At 39.0% G+C, this 19,491-nt stretch overlaps 3 protein-coding genes across 4 annotated transcripts in view; 2 read left to right on the forward strand and 1 right to left on the reverse strand.

Moving 5' to 3' along the window:
* LOC133632174 (zinc finger protein 37-like) overlaps positions 1-19,491 on the forward strand; it is a 162,801-nt gene that overhangs the window by 66,791 nt on the left and 76,519 nt on the right. The gene's annotated exons all lie outside the window — the stretch shown is intronic.
* LOC133632168 (uncharacterized) lies at positions 1,817-11,999 on the forward strand. Of its 2 annotated transcripts, XM_062024448.1 has the most exons (6): positions 1,817-2,094; positions 3,807-4,019; positions 4,104-4,202; positions 5,164-5,324; positions 9,009-9,066; positions 9,157-11,999. In XM_062024448.1, exons 1-6 carry the CDS (start codon positions 1,932-1,934, stop codon positions 10,950-10,952), a joined length of 2,490 nt encoding a protein of 829 aa, XP_061880432.1. In that variant the 5' UTR covers positions 1,817-1,931; the 3' UTR covers positions 10,953-11,999. The 2 variants fall into 2 exon arrangements, with proteins under 2 accessions (XP_061880432.1, XP_061880431.1); XM_062024447.1 differs by having other exon boundaries at positions 3,807-4,202.
* Positions 15,424-19,491, reverse strand: part of LOC133632179 (uncharacterized) — a 9,100-nt gene continuing 5,032 nt past the window's right edge. The window contains exons 4-5 of the mRNA XM_062024463.1: positions 17,681-17,981; positions 15,424-15,910 (exon numbers count right to left, since the gene is read on the reverse strand). Coding sequence (XP_061880447.1) covers positions 15,786-15,910; positions 17,681-17,981 — 426 coding nt within the window. The 3' untranslated portion in view covers positions 15,424-15,785. The remainder of the gene's footprint in view (positions 15,911-17,680; positions 17,982-19,491) is intronic.

The following is a 19,491-nucleotide window of genomic DNA, read 5'->3' on the forward strand; positions in this document are numbered from 1 at the left end:
ATTATCGGCCGATAAATGCTTTAAAATGTAATATCGGAAATTATCGGTATCGTTTTTTTTATTATCTGTATCGTTTTTGTTTTTTTAATTAAATCAACATAAAAAACACAAGATACACTTACAATTAGTGCACCAACCCAAAAAACCTCCCTCCCCCACACAAAAGGGTTGTTTCCTTCTGTTATTAATATTGTGGTTCCTACATTATATATCAATATATATCAATACAGTCTGCAAGGGATACAGTCCGTAAGCACACATGATTGTGCGTGCTGCTGCTCCACTAATAGTACTAACCTTTAACAGTTAATTTTACTAATTTTCATTAATTACTAGTTTCTATGTAACTGATTTTATATTGTTTTACTTTCTTTTTTATTCAAGAAAATGTTTTTAATTTATTTATCTTATTTTATTTTATTCATTTTTTTAAAAAGTACCTTATCTTCACCATACCTGGTTGTCCAAATTAGGCATAATAATGTGTTAATTCCACGACTGTATATATCAGTATCGGTATCGGTTGATATCGGTATCGGTAATTAAAGAGTTGGACAATATCGGAATATCGGATATCGGCAAAAAGCCATTATCGGACATCCCTAATTATATATATATATATATATATATATATATATATATATATATATATATATATATATATATATATATATATATATATATATATATATATATATATATATATATATATATATATATATATATATATATATATATATATATATATATATATATATATATATATATATATATATATATATATATATATATATACATACACGTTTATATATATATATACATATATATATATATAAACATAACATATTCGGACGCTGTATCGATCCGTTGTGGTGAAGAAGGAGCTGAGCCGGAAGGCAAAGCTCTCAATTTACCTTTGGGTTATGACCGAAAGGACAAGATCATGGGTACAAGCGGCCGTCATCCGGGAGGAGCTCAAAGTAAAGCCGCTGCTCCTCCACATGGAGAGGAGCCAGATGAGGTGGTTCAGGAATCTGGTCAGGATGCCACCCGAATGCCTCCCAAAGGAACGTTTTTAGGGCACGTCCGACCGGTAGGAGGCCACGGGGAGCACCCAGGAAGAGTATGTCTCCCGGCTGGCCTGGGAACGCCTCGGGATCCCCCGGGAGGAGCTGGACGAAGTGGCTGGGGAGAGGGAAGTCTGGGCTTCCCTGCTTAGGCTGCTGCCCCCGCGACCCGACCTCGGATAAGCGGAAGAAGATGGATGGATGGATGAAATTGAATCCAGAATCGTTTTTAATCGAATTGTTACACTAAAGAATCGAATCGTTTAGTGCCCAAACATTCACAGCCCTGAGGTTATTTATTATTTATTATGTGTGGGCAGCACGGTGGCACAGGGGCCAAAAGGGACAAGCGGTAGAAAATGGATGGATGGATGGATGTCTGAATGTTTTTTGGCTCTGAAGCAAATAAGACTTTCTGTTTTAACTTAAAACAACATGGGTTATACTCTACGTGTACTTTCAGAAGCCATTCTTGTTTTCTTTGTGTTGTACGCATTTTTGTGATACAAAAACATATTTTGATGGCGCTCTTGAATTGATTTACGTGGACCCCGATTAAAAAGTTCAAAAACGTATTCGGGTGTTGCCATTTAGTGGTCAATTGTACGGAATATGTACTGAACTGTGCAATTTACTAATAGAAGTTTCAATCAAATTCAGTCAATCAATCAATCTTTTTTGTCTTCCCAAGCTGCAATCTTCAATACTGCCGCCAGGTGGCAGCAGTTCAACGTCAAGCAAGCTCGAGTTCGTCAAGCTGACGGCCCAAACATCCGGCCAAGAAAGCGGAAGAGAGGAAGACGACACCCCAAACAAAACGCCTGCTTGACGTAGTTTGATTTAATTTTTTAAAAAATCATTAAAATGTTGAAAGGGTGGGTGAATGAGCGACTAATGGTGGCAGCTGATGAAATAGTCGCGCTGTTTGAACGAACGATAGCGTCGTACGAGAGGGAACTTTCTCGAACAAGAGAGAAGGAGCGACTTCGTGATCCGCAAGACCGTCAAATTGTGCTAAACATTGAAGGTATGTTTGCATGTTTACTAACTTAATCATTTTAAATTATTTATGTTGCTAATATACTAAGCCGGCTCGACTTCACAATACAGAATCTTATTTGATATCTCAGTTCGAATATAATTAAAGGTAGTACTAAATCAAGATGGCGGCCATTGTTTGTAGCAGGTTGTGTTCCACATGCATGGTACTACTTTGTGTAGAGATCGTTTTTGTTTTATTCAATGTCGGAAGTTGTTGTTTGACATTGACAGTAGCTCTTCGTGGACGAAAACCAAAAAAAAAAAAAACCCGAGGACGTCAGGACTCAAAAACTAGAGGAACTCGTCTTGTCGGCCCACCGTAGCCTCGGTCCACATTGCTGCGCTGCAGCCGCAGAGGGAGCGCCCAATGCGGCGTGAGAGGAAGCAGAAGCGGGGCAAGCGCGGATCAGGGATACGTGCTAGCCTGCTAGGCTAACGAGACGTTTATTATTCATACATTATACAAAGTACATACATAACAATATAGTGTTTGACGAAAACCAAAATCTTAATAATATCACAAAAATGTATATGTTTTTGTTTATAGATGTATATGCATTTAAACTCAAATTTGTATGTATTTACATACAGGAGTATATTTATAGCTAGAATTCACTGAGATTAAAGTATTTCATATATATATATATTAGGGCTGCAACAACTAATCGATTAAAATCGATTATAAAAATAGTTGCCGATTAATTTAGTCATCGATTCGTTGGATCTATGCTATGCGCATGCGCAGAGGCTTTTGAATTTTTTATTTTTTTTAAATAAACCTTTATTTATAAACTGCAACATGTACAAACAGCTGAGAAACAATAATCAAAATAAGTATGGTGCCAGTATGCTGTTTTTTTTCAATAAAATACTGTAAAGGATAGAAATGTAGTTGTCTCTTTTATCCGATTATTAATCGATCAATCGAAGTAATAATCGACAGATTAATCGATCATCAAATTAATTGTTAGTTGCAGCCCTAATATATATATATATATATATATATATATATATATATATATATATTGGCTTTTTGCTGCTTTAGCTAATTTCTGGACCATCTGTAATTTCACTGGTCCCGAAATACTACCGCTTTTATTCAGTCTGGTTCTTTTAGCAATCCTTTCTCTGGTCTTACTCGCATGGAATGTCCAAATGGCCACATGTACAATGATTTACATTTTACTTATAGGACTTTGTATTTATTTTGACACAGTTAACACTTATTATTGCTTTGTCTGAAGTAGGGCTGCAACTAACGATTCATTTGATAATCGATTAATCTGTCGATTATTACTTCGATTGATCGATTAATAATCGGATAAAAGAGACAAACTACATTTCTATCCTTTCCAGTATTTTATTGGAAAAAAAACAGCATACTGGCACCATACTTATTTTGATTATTGTTTCTCAGCTGTTTGTACATGTTGCAGTTTATAAATAAAGGTTTATTTTATTTAAAAAAAAAAAAAATTAAAAAATCCTCTGCGCATGCGCATAGCATAGATCCAACGAATCGATGACTAAATTAATAGTCAACTATTTTTATAATCTATTTTAATCGATTTAATCGATTAGTTGTTGCAGCCCTAGTCTGAAGCTACACTAAAAATAGACTCGCTGTAACATCCACGAGTGATGGAGAAGATAATATTTGACATGTCTGAGGTAAAGTGGGTGGTTTGTTTCCTGCAGACGTCCGGCAGCTGACTGATCATCAAGAAAAATATCCCCCTCTCCATGGAGAGGATCCACAGCCCACCCTGTTTAAAGAAGAAGAGGTGGAAGAGTGTCATCTACGCCTGGAGGAGGCTGATCTCACCAAGTTTCCACTGACTGTTGTCTCTGTGAAGACTGAAGACCATGAAGACAAACCACCTGAGTCCTCACAGCTTCATTATAATTCAGGTGAGGAGAGTAGAGGGGTGCAGCCTCCAACACGACACATGACAACAGATGCTGGTGGAGGATCACAAGCAGACAACCTCTTAGCTCCACTATCAGATGGTGACATTACAACGTCACACTCTCCTGAGAATGAAGACTGGGACGACGCACAAGAACCTTTGAGCAGCCATACAGGCTGTGGAGGTGAGGTCACCTTGACTCTTTGTATTAACCATAAAAAGTATATATATATATATATATATTTTTTTTTTTTCCTCTTGTCTGACTTTTAGAGGTTACCATGTTGGATACTCGTGTTAAACAATGCCAAAGCGCCAACTCATAAGGGTCATGCATTTGAGTGTGAGCTCGCATGCAGTTTTGGATGCCTCTGAAAGCCTTTTTGAACAGCGGCCCATTTGTGACATCGCAAATTGACGGACGTACTTATGTGGGCATCCTCGTACGTGTTGTCGGCCAGCCTTCTCCACCTCTACTGAGCCGAGACTGCTGCCGCCAATCTCCCGTGTCATTCCTTCTCATTTCATGCGCTCCCCGTCTCCTTTCGGGTTTTTAAAATACCGTAGTATTCGGGCTATAGAGCACAGCTGTTTTTAGGCCACCTAATTTGTGGACAAATTCAATTTTTTACATGTATTGAAGCATGCATCGATTAAATATTGACACATTAAAATAAGCATAGCTCCCCTTTAAATGATTAGCTATAACACATAAACCTTGCATGAGTATGGAAGTCGTGCAAACTTCCATTCGTCTTTTAGACACGGCAAAAATAATGGCAGTAATAGCAATTCTTTTTTCTTTTTTTTCAAATCTATCGACTGTTTTTCCATTAGATAACATTTTGTCATCTTCGCCATTCGTCTGGCGTTGTCTGACAGCTTTGTTCTTAGTTCAGTAAACAATCGTCATTCCAACATTTTGACTAAGGCAAGTAATAAATTGTGTTCATCTGGCCTTGTTATGCTGATATGAGCTTTTTACGACACAATCATTTAAGTCTTCGAAGTGATTTTCGAGCAAACGCAACTAACTCACAGACTGGGAAAGCCTCCACTGCTGCATTACATCCCCTTTAAAAATAGTTGGTAAAATGACCTGTTTTAGAAGCTTATTTGTCACTGAGCCATGTTTATGTTTGCAGACCTTCTTTCTGGCCACCCCTTGCTCGGCACGCTGCATCAACCAGTGGGGCAAAGCACACCTTACCCAAACAAACAATGTAATCAAGAGGAGATGGTTTACGTCCTGCTGAAGGAAGATGACCATGCTGCTGCAAATGATTTTCTGCTTACAAAACCACAGGTGTGTGTGTGTGTGTGTGTGTGTGTGTATATGTGTGTGTAACAGCTTGTCTGCACTGTAGCATAATTATTAGGGATGTCCGATAATGGCTTTTTGCCGATATCCGATATTGTCCAACTCTTTAATTACCGATACCGATATCAACCGATACCGATATCAACCGATATATGCAGTCGTGGAATTAACACATTATTATGCCTAATTTGGACAACCACGTATGGTGAAGATAAGGTGCTTTTTAAAAATAATAATAAAATAAGATAACTAAATTAAAAACATTTTCTTGAATAAAAAAGAAAGTAAAACAATATAAAAACAGTTACATAGAAACTAGTAATTAATGAAAATGAGTAAAATTAACTGTTAAAGGTTAGTACTATTAGTGGACCAGCAGCACGCACAATCATGTGTGCTTACGGACTGTATCCCTTGCAGACTGTATTGATATATATTGATATATAATGTAGGAACCAGAATATTGATAACAGAAAGAAATGGGGGGAGGGAGGTTTTTTGGGTTGGTGCACTAATTGTAAGTGTATCTTGTGTTTTTTATGTTGATTTAATAAATTAAAAAAAACAACAACAAAAAAAAACGATACAGATAATAAAAAAAACGATACCGATAATTTCCGATATTACATTTTAACACACTTATCGGCATCCCTAATAATTATTATTTTTAACACTGCAGAGTTTGTACAAGCAACACTTTTCTGAACTTGGTAAAAATGTATGTACCCGCATTTTTCGGACTATAAGACGCACTTAAAATCCTTTTTTTTTCCCCCCTCAAAACTCGACAATGCGCCTTATAACCCGGTGCGCCTAATGTAAGGAATAAGTTTGGTTGAGCTCACCCATCTCGAAGCTATTTTATTTTGTACATAGTGTAATGATAAGTGTGACCAGTAGATGGCAGTCAAACATAAGAGATAAGTGTAGCCTGCACTATGGTGGGTCTCAAGTAAGCAACACCAACATTTTAAATGTTCCATTGAAAATATAGAACATTACACACGGCGCTCAAAAACCTATCCAATGTTTTAGTACGACTTCGGTAAGCTATGAAGCCGCACCGCTTGAAGAATTGTCGGCGTATTAAACATACGAGTATTATTATGCTGTGTGTATGATGTCCGATAATATCGGCCGATAAATGCTTGAAATGTAATATCGGAAATTATCGGTATCGGTTTCAAAAAGTAAAATGAATGACTTTTTAAAACGGCGCTGTACGGAGCGGTACATATCCGGTAAAACACGGATGTAGGGAGTAGTACAGAGCTGACGACTGCGGCATGAGAGGTTTACTGGCGACGCTTGATGACCTCATCAAACCGCCGCGAGTGCAGCATAACAACAACAAGGGTGTGTTGTTGCCGGTGCTGTAGCCATGGCTAACAAGCGAGCTCCCTCGGTGACTGACTAACGACACCATGTCTATGGTTTGGGATTATTTTAAAGTGTCTCTGACGGATAAAAAACTGGCAATTTGCAATGACTGCAAAAAGTTGTTTATGCGAGGAGGAACCAAGACGTCTTCTTTTAATACGGGCAATTTGATCTCCCACCTCTTCAAGAATCATAAGGAGATACACCATGAATACAAGCGGAAGATGGATGTGAGCCCAGTTTATAATTCCCTGTTATACAGTATGCCAGACAGTCTTGCACTAAAGGAGGACTGTGTTATTGTTTACTTTATTACTCTAGTATACTCTGGACTGAAGCTATGTGCCTTCATTGTTTTTGTAGCTGTTGTTTTGAGGCATGTTTAAAAAAAATAAAAATAATAATGCACTTAGTGAAAGTCAAAGTATATTATTCCCAATAGTTGTAGTGGGTATCAGGATTATCTCAGGGAGAGCATGTCCCAAATTCCAAGCTGCTGTTTTGAGGCATGTTAAAAAATAAAAAAAAAGCACTTTGTGACTTCAATAATAAATATGGCAGTGCCATGTTGGTGCTTTTTTCCATAACTTGAGTTGATTTATTTTGGAAAACCTAGTTACAATGTTTAATGCATCCAGCGGGGCATCACAACAAAATTAGGCATAATAATGTGTTAATTCCACCACTGTATATATCGGTATCGCTTGATATCGGAATCGGTAATTAAGAGTTGGACAATATCGGGATATCGGCAAAAAAGCCATTATCAGATATCTCTATGTATAAGGTAAGACATGTTATCTGTCGTTTTGTTTCGCAATATTATGCAAAATCAACTTTTTTTACCTTCTGGTACCTGCTGATCTGTATTTGGGATCTGCGTAAATCCAGAAAAATTGCGCGCATCTGCCTCTGTAGTCCGTGCCGACACCCTAGTCGATAAGCTTCTTCTTTTTCTCTATCTTCTTGTTATGGGACATTCATCCTCCGCTGTTGCCATTTCTAATATAAAGTAGTGCAAAGTTCTTACTAGGGATGTCCGATAATGGCTTTTTGCCGATATCCCGATATTGTCCAACTCTTTAATTACCGATACCGATATCAACCGATACCGATATCAACCGATTTATACAGTCGTGGAATTAACACATTATGATGTCTAATTTGGACAACCAGGTATGGTGAAGATAAGGTACTTTTTAAAAAAATTATAAAATAAAATAAGATAAATAAATTAAAAACATTTTCTTGAATAAAAAAGAAAGTAAAACAATATAAAAACAGTTACATAGAAACTAGTAATTAATGAAAATGAGTAACATTAACTGTTAAAGGTTAGTACTATTAGTGGACCAGCAGCACGCACAATCATGTGTGCTTACAGACTGTATCCCTTGCAGACTGTATTGATATATAACGTAGGAACCAGAATATTGATAACAGAAAGAAACAACGCTTTTGTGTGAATGAGGAGGGAGGTTTTTTGGGTTGGTGCATTAATTGTAAGTGTATCTTGTGTTTTTTATGTTGATTTAAGTTAAAAAAACAAAAACAAACCGATACCGATAATAAAAAAAAAACAATACCGATAATTTCCGATATTACATTTTAACGCATTTATCGGCCGATAATATCGGCAGGCCGATATTATCGGACATCTCTAGTTCTTACTTATATCTGTCAGTAAACTCGCCATGAAAGCACTAAAACATACCGGTGTAGTGAGTTTACATTATTCACCCAAGGAACTTTAGTTATTTGAGAGTTCCTGTCGGACGTTTTTTCACCGGCCTTGTTGTTGTTTCCGGACGAGGCAATGCTGCTCCGTTATTGATTGAAGTAAAGTCTGAATGTCATTAAAACAGTTAGCGCCATCTTTTGACACTTCTTCCACTCCCGTCCTTGCACGCTACACCGCTACAACAAAGATGACGGGCAGAAGACGCTGCCGGAAGGTGAGCCACGTAAATAAGACCGCCCACAAAACGGTGCGACTGTCAGAAAGGGGCTTGAAGATGATCTGTAAAACATTTTGACCAAAGAACCACCATTACATGTTATGTAGACCACAAGGAAGTGTTTTACATTTAGAAGAAAAAAAAGACTCCTTTAATGCGCCCAGTAATCCGGTGCGCCTAATATATGGAAAAAAAATTCAAAAATAGACCGTTCATCGGCAGTGCGCTTTATAATCCGGTGCGCCCTATGGTCCGGAAAATACGGTAACAGTCTGATCCACAAACTTTTGTGTTTGTGTTTAATTTAGACCATTTTTCTTTTCCACTGTAGATGTTGAAGGTCTCTGAATTCAATGTTGTCAGTAGGGGAATCTTATGTGCTGGCATAGGTAAGTTCAAAGTGATTTAAAACATTTATACTACATTGTGCAAATTGTACTTGCATCAGGTATTTTTTTTGTTTACCCTACCATCCTCAGATTCTGCACCAAACTCTTCTGGTGGAATTTACACAGAAGGGGATCGCAGTCAGACTCAGTCAGTAAACTCACATAACATGGAAGTGGCATCCAGTGCTGATCAAATGTTGTCAGAATTTGGGATTAAGGGCTACGCGAGACCCACAACCTTCACAGAACAGTTGCCAGCGCCAGAGGTTCCAACTCCGCAATGGTTATTAGGTGAAACGCAAGGAAATAACAAAGCTTATGAGTACAGCAGTGTTCCCCTTCCAGAAGAACAGCTAGAGGAGCCATCACTACTGGATGAGGGACAAAATGAATCTGGCTTGACTACAGAGAAGACCCTTGTTAAAATTGAAGGAAAGAACTATTGGAAAGAAAAACAACAGTCCGGTAAAAAAGTAAAATGCCTGCAAAATACTAAGAAAAAAATAAGTGGTTTACCATCCAATAATGGTGCGGAACATGAGGGGGACACATCTTCGCATGGAATCTCAAAAGTGTGTCTAAGGTCAAGTACGTCTCAAGATACGACCACAAAAAGTGCATTCCCACCTGGGAGTCGTGGGAAGTGTATCTCCACTCAGGGAAAAGCTAGCTCAAAAAAAACACATTTCCCACACCAGGATCGGTCTGGCAATAACAAGACCGAATCTTTAAGGACGAGATCGACTGGAGATGCTGCTAATTCCAACAAGCCCATATCTGAAAAGTCTTGCAGGGAATCTCTCGGAAGTACCAACTTTTCTGGAGAAGAGCAGTCTTTGAAACAGTTTACAAGACAATCCAATTCATTATCGGGCAATACTGGTCTCCCGAGTTCTCCGTGCGCCGACTTGCTTAAACATGGCCTCAGTTCAAGTGAGAGCGGAGAAACGATTGCTAAAAGAACCAGGCTGAATAAAGGCGGGAGTAGTTCGGGACCAGTGAAATTACAGATGGTCCAGAAATTAGCTATAGCAGCAAAAGCCAAGACGGTTGCAAAACTAAACAGATCCAAGCAAACCAAATTAAAGAACACGGATAGAGGGACCAAGCATGAGACTGGAAACAAATGTATACCTCAAGCTGTTTGGACTGTGCCAGCCAGGGAAGCTACCTCATTACGGTCCCCAAGAGCTCAGAGTCACGCTGACGCTTCTCCCCCAGGTCTTTCCGTCAAAACGCCGCCTATCGTACCACCACCGGAGCCTCCATCCGTCATTGGTGACCGTCTGCTCAAGAACCAGTGTGGGCAATGCGGTCGTGTTCTCAGCAGCTCTGCTGGCCTCGAGAGCCACATGAACCTCCATACAGGTCACAGACCATTCCCTTGCACTCTCTGTAGGAAGAGCTTCACGGACGCCGGCGGTCTGAAACGGCACGGCAGAGTGCACAGCAACGGCCGGAGCCATATCTGCCAGCAATGCGGGAAGGATTTCGTCTACAAGTATGGCCTCACCAAACATGTCCAGGTGGTACACACCAAAAATAAATCTTTTGTCTGTCAGTTCTGCAACAAGGCATTCTTCACAAAGTCGGACGTGGACGCCCACGTACGTCTCCACACGGGGGAGAAACCATTCCATTGCCACTTATGTGAAAAAAAGTTTGTCAAGAAGGTGGAGCTAAACCTGCATCTGAGGTGGCATAATGGAGAGAAAAGACATTGGTGTCCATTTTGTGGGAAAGGATTTTTTGACTACAATAACTGGAAAAGGCACAAGTATATCCACACGGGAGAGAAACCAAAGTCTTGTCCACACTGCCCCCAACATTTTACACAGTCAGGCCACTTGAAAAAGCATATCAGAAATGTACATAAGATTCAATAAGAAGGTATGTTCTACCCTGCGGTTAGGTGGCGACTTGTCCAGGGTGTACCCTGCCTGAGATAGGCTCCAGCATCCCCCGCAACCCCGAAAGGGACAAGCGGTAGAAAATGGATGGTTAAATGGGTATATTTTGACCTTTTTTTCATTTAGAATGTGTTTGTGACACATAATTAGAGGCTTAGTTGGCCACGTGCGTGGACAGCACTTTTTAGCTCTTATTTCCAAAATTGTGTACACTACTGAATTGGGGTCTTATGGCCGCTTATGTGGACACTTATACTGCCATCTGGTGGTGTCAGAAGAGTAAAACATACAATGAAATTTGGGGGAAAAAAGTGTAAAAATAAGGGTTAGCATGTCTCTAAACATGAAGTACACGTTTTTTTTACTTATGGACTAATAGGTACATCATATCGAAAGATGATTCTTAGTTTTTATTCTAATTAGGGTCGAATAAGCCCAAATAGCAAAGAGAAATAAAAAAAAAAACATGTAAACAAACAGCTTGGGCCTTAAGAGGTTAATACTTTATTTTTAATTTATAAAGAAGTTGTTTTAAAAAATAATAATACAACCTATCATTTTGGGTTATTATTATTTTTATTTTTTTGATAAACTGCACTCTTATTCCGTTTTGGCTCATTTTTGGCCAATTACTAATTTTGCTGCGCCTCTGGGGTTCCACAGGGTTAAATTTGAGCATACTGTACCTCCCTCAACCCAACTACTCCTACTATGACTTTGTGACATCAAAGCTCGGAAGATTATTTTTACTTTTGTTTTACTTTTAATGGAATAAAGATCCAACAGGTCTTGTGAGTCTCCCCCATTGACTCAGGATTTGGAATTGTATATAAGCCCAAAAACAACATTCAGGGAGAGAGGTGAAGCAGAGCAAAAATAACCCCACAATATTAAAAAAAATATATATATTTTTGTCCTTTGAATTGTTATAAATGTATTTTTTTATGCTTCCAATTTGTATTTTTATTTTCTTGTGTTCAAAACCGCTGAATTGAACTTTACTTATTAAAATACTGGACAAACACCTGACATGAGTTAGTGGATGGCTCCTACATTATATTTGCCGAAACATTTACTAAACACTGACTTTTTACAGCATTTGTTTATATATATATATATATATATATATATATATATATATATATATATATATATATATATATATATATATATATATATATATATATATATGTATATATTTATATATATATTTATATATATATATATACATATATATATCATCATCATCATCGGCGGTCACTCGAAACGAGTATGACTGTCCTCCGTAGGGTCGTCTATTTGTGGATCCGTAGATGGCTGTGTAGGCCAATCCGTGATCCACATATTTTGGTGCAATGTGGGCAGGGGAAAATGGGAGTGGTTGATGGGGGGGGAGCCTTCTTCTGTCTTTCCTTGCGGTGTTGTCGCTTTGTGTCTGCGATACGGCGGAGTTCCATCTCATAGAGTGCTGCACCTTCTTGTACGGATTTCTTCCAGCGAGGCCTGTCCAGTGCTATTTCCTCCCAGTTGTTCATGGGGACGTGGAAATGCTTTAAGCTGGTCTTGATGTTATCCTTGAAACGTTTCTTTTGCCCACCAGGGGCACGCTGACCTTCCTTCAACTGGGAGTAAAGGACCTGTTTGGGAAGACGTGTGTTGGACATGCGGATGACGTGACCTGTCCAGCGGAGTTGGTGCTGCATAATTGTGGTGGTGATGCTGGGCATGTTGGCTTCCTCCAAGACGCTGATGTTGGTGCGTCTGTCCTCCCAACTGATCCTCAAGATCCTCCGTAGGGATCGCTGGTGATGTTGTTCCAGGGCTCTCAGGTGCCTACTGTAAGTATATATATATATATACATATATATAAATATATATATATATATATATATATAAATATATATATATATAAATATACATATATAAATATACATATATATATATATATATATATACATATACATATATAAATATACAATTAATAAGTACAGACCTAACTGCTTGGCATCTCTGCCTGTCGCACCTCCTCCAGTGCACTTCGAGGTCAGCTGCAGGGTCGTCAGCTGGTGCCACCGTTCCCTGATGTTTCGCCCCCAAGCCAGGACACCTCGCGGTGGGGGGGCAGTGGCTAAGCGGGGACGTCTCCCCGCGCCACTCCCTGCAACTGACCTCAATGGGGTGTTGAGCCCCAAGTGTTGTCCCTCCTTCTTAGCCACATCCAGAAACTTGCCTTCTCTGCCTCCTCTGCCAACTCCTTAATGGCCCTCCTCAGGCTGTAACCGGTCATTCCCGCCGCACGCAGGAGCCGGGTCGCAGAACCTCCTACGAAGCCCCTGCATCCGATCTCCACGGGGTGAATGGACGCAGACCAGCCTCCCCCCTTGCAGTCCTCTGCCAGGTCGCTGTACTTTGACCGTTTGAACTCATGTGCTACTAGTATTCCCTCCTCCATGGCACGGTTAGTTCAATGATGAGGACTTTCTTAGCAGCTGAGGACCACATCACAACGTCTGGTCTTAGCGTTGTCTGTATGACCTCAGTTGGGAAGACTAGCAGCTTGTCCAGGTCAACGCGCATCTCCCAGCCCTTACCAGGGGTAAGCAGAAGTGATGATCTTCCCGCCTCTGTCTTCTGTCCTACCTCTCCTGGTTTGATGAAATTGATGTTTGGCCGATGGCGATCTGTGGCGTTGTTTGCCCCGACTCTGCATCTCTCCAACAGCTCTGCCAACTTCCTCAGCACCTGATTGTGTCGCCACCGGAAGTGCCCCTGCGTCAGCGCGATGTTGCAACCTGAAAGGATATGTTTGAGTCCTGCATTGTCTTTGCTGCACAGGGAGCACTTGCCCTCGCTTCCGAACCATTGGGCGAGGTTTCGAGGGCATGGCAGGGTGTCATACGCTGCCCTCACGAGGAAGCTAAGCCGAGATTGAGGAGTTCGCCAGATGTCGGCCCAGGTTATGACTCTTTTGATGGTATCCTCCTAGCGAGTCCATGCCCCCTGTTTTCCCTGGGATACGGCCTTGATCCAATACTGGTCTTGCGCCACTTGTGTGACCTCTTCCACCACCATGGCCTTCCTCTGCTGTCTCGTGGCTTTGGACCAGAACTGGACTGGTTGCCCCCATCCCAGTCCTGCCCGGCTGTCTTGGACTCTTCCCAGAATCTCCTTGTACTTCAGCCTTGAGACAGCTTGGTCCACTTCCACCTGAGCCTTCCACTTTCGTCCAGTGCGGACAGTCACCGCTGCACTCTTCACAGCTTCGTCTCTTGATTCCCTCAACTCCAGTACAAGGCGAGTCTTCTCCTGCCTGTAACCCAGATTGATTGACTTCAGAGGAAGTTGCAGAATGTTCTTGCCGAAAAGACCTGTGTCCGAGAAACAGCGGGGGAGGCCCAGCCACTTCCTGATATAACCGTTGGCGATGCTGTCCATCTTGCTGGCCTGAGAAGATGGAATTTCGGCTACTTTCAGCGGCCACATTACGCGGTGGAAAAGTGTGAAGTGGTAACACCAAACCTTCAGCTTCCCAGGAAGTTGGCTGCCGTCGATCCTTACGATATATATATATATATATATATATATATATATATATATATATATATATATATATATATATATATATATATATATATATATATATATATATATATATATATATATATATATATATATATATATATATATATATATATATATATATATATATATATATATATATATATACATATATATATATATATATATATATATATACATATATATATACATATATATATACATATATACATATATATATACATATATATATATATATATATATATATATATATACATATATATAAATATATATATATATATACATACATATATATAAATATATATAAATATATATATATATATAAATATGTATATAAATATATATATATATAAATATATATATTTATATAAATATATATATTTATATAAATATATAAATATATATATATATATACAATAACTATATATATAAATAAATATATATATATTTATATAAATATATATATATGTATATATATAAAAATATATATATATATAAATATATATATATATAAATATATATAAAAATATAAATATATATATAAATAAATATGTATATATATATATATAAATAAATATGTATATATATAAATAAATATATATATATATATATATAGATTTTATCCGGCCCGCGGGATGAGTTTGCTCTATAAAAATGAACATGACATTTTTGAACGAAAGAAACAGCGGTTCTAAATGTTTCCACTGGATGTCGCAATAGCAATTATTTGTATCTTTGTAGATGATGCTACATATGTACAAAATAAACCATGTGATGTTAGTACATCAGTTGAGGAAAATGATCAAACTACATAAATAACATACTGTAATTTATCTTGATAGAATGAAAATTAACACCAGTGAGTTGACTGATGAACATTATCACATAATTTATTCAGAAAGTATAAATAACGACAAATAAAGATAGAATACTATTAACCGCAACATGTAAGTGTAATAAAAAACTCAACATTATGATTTGTACATTTTCAGAATGTGCTTGTTATATTTCTGGGTTCAGGGGTGGCTTTAAAAATAGAATGTATTTAAAGAGGTACCTCTTTTTAGACCGTGTGCGTGTCTCCGTCTCTCAAAATTTGGTTGAACAATCCAAAAAAGGTCGGAGCAGACAGAAAATAACTTTGGCCTTAAATCCAAAATTTCATGCAAACTTTCCACTGTGTCCTATAGGAACAGTTTTTGGTTTTTGAGTTTCTTACACTCTGCTCATCAAACTATGTGAAACTGTGTTGTTCCGCTTCCTCTTGTCTGTGTCGTTAACATTTCCATTTTTCTCATATCTCCATCATTTCCTGGAAAATTCCAATACATTTGTCCGTCGCTGTTTATATTGCCTAAAACAAATACAAAAAAAACAATAAGCCACACATTGTTACATCACAAAAATCACATAGGCTCTAATGCAGGGGTGTCCAAAGTGTGGCTCGGGGGCCATTCGCCGCCTGCGGAACATTCTAAAAATACTATTAGAAGAACAAAAAGTGGAATAAAAGAGCCAACAGGTGAAATGTAACGAGAAAAATGTGGAATGTTTACTCTAAAAACACAAGGCTGCCATGCAGGCTGCTTTTTTTTTTTAAACAGTCATCGCACAAAAAAATTATAAATGTAAATCATTGATAGATTGATTGAAACTTTTATTAGTAGATTGCACAGTACAGTACATATTCCGTACAATTGACCACTAAATGGTAACACCCGAATAAGTTTTTCAACTTGTTTAAGTCGGGGTCCACGTTAATCAATTCATGTTGTTATAAATAATCGATCTATTCAGGGCTCCAATTACTTCACATCAAATATTTCACTTTAAAATATATTTGGGGACAAATATTGCATATTTTATGTGTTTGCCATATAAAACAGTTTTCTTTAACAAAAATGGCACTAAAAAACATGGAAAAAATAATATTGTCCAATAGGTTTGAAGTTGATCTAGCGTTGAAAGTTGAAAAAAAAAAAAGTAATTACAATTTATTTTTAACACTTATGAATGGGGCCCTTTGGATTCCAATCATTTTTGTGGGACTTCTTTTTAAACTGCCATTGCTTTAAAAAAAAAAGAAATAAAATAAATGTTATAAATTACTGACCTAATTAACTCTCCAATTACCGGTACGTCACATTATATATTCTAACAATTTATGTGGAAAAAATATTGCATATTTTGTGTTTTTGCCTTAAAATGAGGAGTTTTGACAAAAAAAAAAGGCATAAAACACTGATGAGGTGGCGACTTGTCCAGGGTGTACCCCGCCTTCCGCCCGAATGCAGCTGAGATAGGCTCCAGCACCCCCCGCCACCCCAAAAAAGGGACAAGCGGTAGAAAATGGATGGATGGATGACATGAAACAAACAAAGAAAGACCGAACAACTTTATAATCGACAGATAGATATGAAGTTCCATCCATCCATTTTTCTACCGCTTGTCCCTTTTGGGGTGGCGGGGGGTGCTGGAGCCTATCTCAGCTGCATTCGGGCGGAAGGCGGGGTACACCCTGGACAAGTCGCCACCTCATCGCAGGGCCAACACAGACAGACAGACAACATTCACACACTAGGGACCATTTAGTGTTGCCAATTAAAGATCAACCTATCCCCAGGTGCATGTCTTTGGAGGTGGGAGGGGCCTATCCCCAGGTGCATGTCTTTGGAGGTGGGAGGGGCCTATTCCCTAGGTGCATGTCTTTGGAGGTGGGAGGAAGCCGGAGTACCCGGAGGGAACCCACGCAGTCACGGGAAGAACATGCAAACTCCACACAGAAAGATCCCGAGCCCGGGATTGAACTCAGGACTACTCAGGACCTTCGTATTGTGAGGCACATGCACTAACCCCTGTCCCACTGTGCTGCCTAGATATGATGTCGATGTAGAGATTTAAACTTTAAAAAAAAAAGTAAAACAGCAACTTATTTTTAACATTTTTATGACCGAGTACCTGGGACAAAACCAGAGGGGAGCCCTAAAGGTTCAAACAAATCCATATATTGTATTGGTTTTCAATATGGAAAATATAAAAATGGCCCCACAGTGGCAAAAGTTTGGACACCCCTGGTCTTATGCCTCATTTTCTTTTACACTGGATGTATTTAAAAGAAGCAGACCTGGAAGTGCTTGGTTGTGGTTCTGCAGCTTGCACTGGTGATAGCCTGGCGCCGTGATGAGGTGACGCACAGCTTCTTTCCTTCCCTTCATCCTGTGGTACGTCTCTCTCCACTTTTGCCGTCTTTTGTGCTTTTCTTTGTTACCCACTTCATTGATCCGTTTCCTCCTGCCTGATTCTACGTCCGTCTTGTATTTTTCTTTTTCCCTCTTTAAATATCTCTCCCTCCTCTCCGGGTCGGCATCCCGCCGAGCACGATAGCGCCTCTGCTTCTCGGCAGCGCTTTGTGGTAGCTTGGTCCCCTGCAAGTATCATACTCACATTGTGAAGGTGGCTTTGAATATCCACAATCCAAGTACAAAACCCCAAAAGCAGTGAAGTTGGCACATTGTGTAAATGGTAAATAAAAACAAAATACAATGATTTGCAAATCCTTTTCAACCTATCAATTGAATAGACTGCAAAGACAAGATATTTAACGTTCAAACTGGAAAACGTGGTTATTTTTTGCAAATATTAGCTCATTTGGAATTTGATGCCTGCAACATGTTTCAAAAAAGCTGGCACAATTGTCAAAAAAGACTGAGAAAGTTGACACTTATTTGGAACATCCCACAGGTGAACAGGCTAATTGGGAACAGGTGGGTGCCATGATTGGGTATAAAAGCAGCTTCCATGAAATGTTCAGTCATTCACAAACAACGACGGGGCGAGGGTCACCATTTATTTGTCAACAAATGCGTGAGCAAATTGTCCAACGGTTTAAAAACAACATTTCTCAACTAGCTATTGCAAGGAATTTAGGGATTTCACCATTTACGGTCCGTAATATCATCAAAAGGTTCAGACTCTGGAGAAATCACTATACGTAAGCCATGATATTACAGACCTTCAATCAAAAAGCGACATCAGTGTGTAAAGGATATCACCACATGGGCTCAGGAACACTTCAGGAAACCACTGTCAGTAACTAGTTTGTCGCTACATCTGTAAGTGCAAGTTAAAACCCTACTATGCAATGCAAAAGCCATTTATCAACAACACCCAGAAATGCCGTCGGCTTCGCTGGGCCCCAAGTTCATTCAAGATGGACTGATGCAAAGTGGAAAAGTGTTCTGTGGTCTGACGAGTCCACATTTCAAATTGTTTTTGGAAACTGGGGACGTCGTGTCCTCCGGACCAAAGAGGAAAAGAACCATCCGGATTGTTATACACGCAAAGTGTAAAAGGCAGCATGTGTGATGGTATGGGGGTGTATTAGTGCCCAAGACATGGGTAACTTACACATCTGTGAAGGCGCCATTAATGCTGAAAGGTGCATACAGGTTTTGGAGCAACATATGTTGCCATCCAAGCAACGTTACCATGGACGCCCCTGCTTATTTCAGCAAAACAATGCCAAGCCACTTGTTCAAACAGCGTGGCTTCATAGTAAAAGAGTGCGGGTACTAGACTGGCCTGCCTGTAGTCCAGACCTGTCTCCCGTTGAAAATGTGTGGCACATTATGAAGCCTAAAATAGCACAACGGAGACCCCCGGACTGTTGAACAACTTAAGCTGTACATCAAGCAAGAATGGGAAAGAATTCTGCCTTAAAAGCTTCAAAAATGTGTCTCCTCAGTTCCCAAACGTTTACTGAGTGTTGTTAAAAGGAAAGGCCATGTAACACAGTGGTAAAAATGTCCCTGTGACAACTTTTTTGCAATGTGTTGCTGCCATTAAATTCTAAGTTAATGATTATTTGCAAAAATAAATTAAGTTTCTCAGTTTGAACATTAAATATCTTGTCTTTGCAGTCTATTCAATTGAATA

This window comes from Entelurus aequoreus, linkage group LG17 (genome assembly GCF_033978785.1).
Source record: "Entelurus aequoreus isolate RoL-2023_Sb linkage group LG17, RoL_Eaeq_v1.1, whole genome shotgun sequence".
In the NCBI taxonomy this organism is placed as follows: Eukaryota; Metazoa; Chordata; class Actinopteri; order Syngnathiformes; family Syngnathidae; genus Entelurus; species Entelurus aequoreus.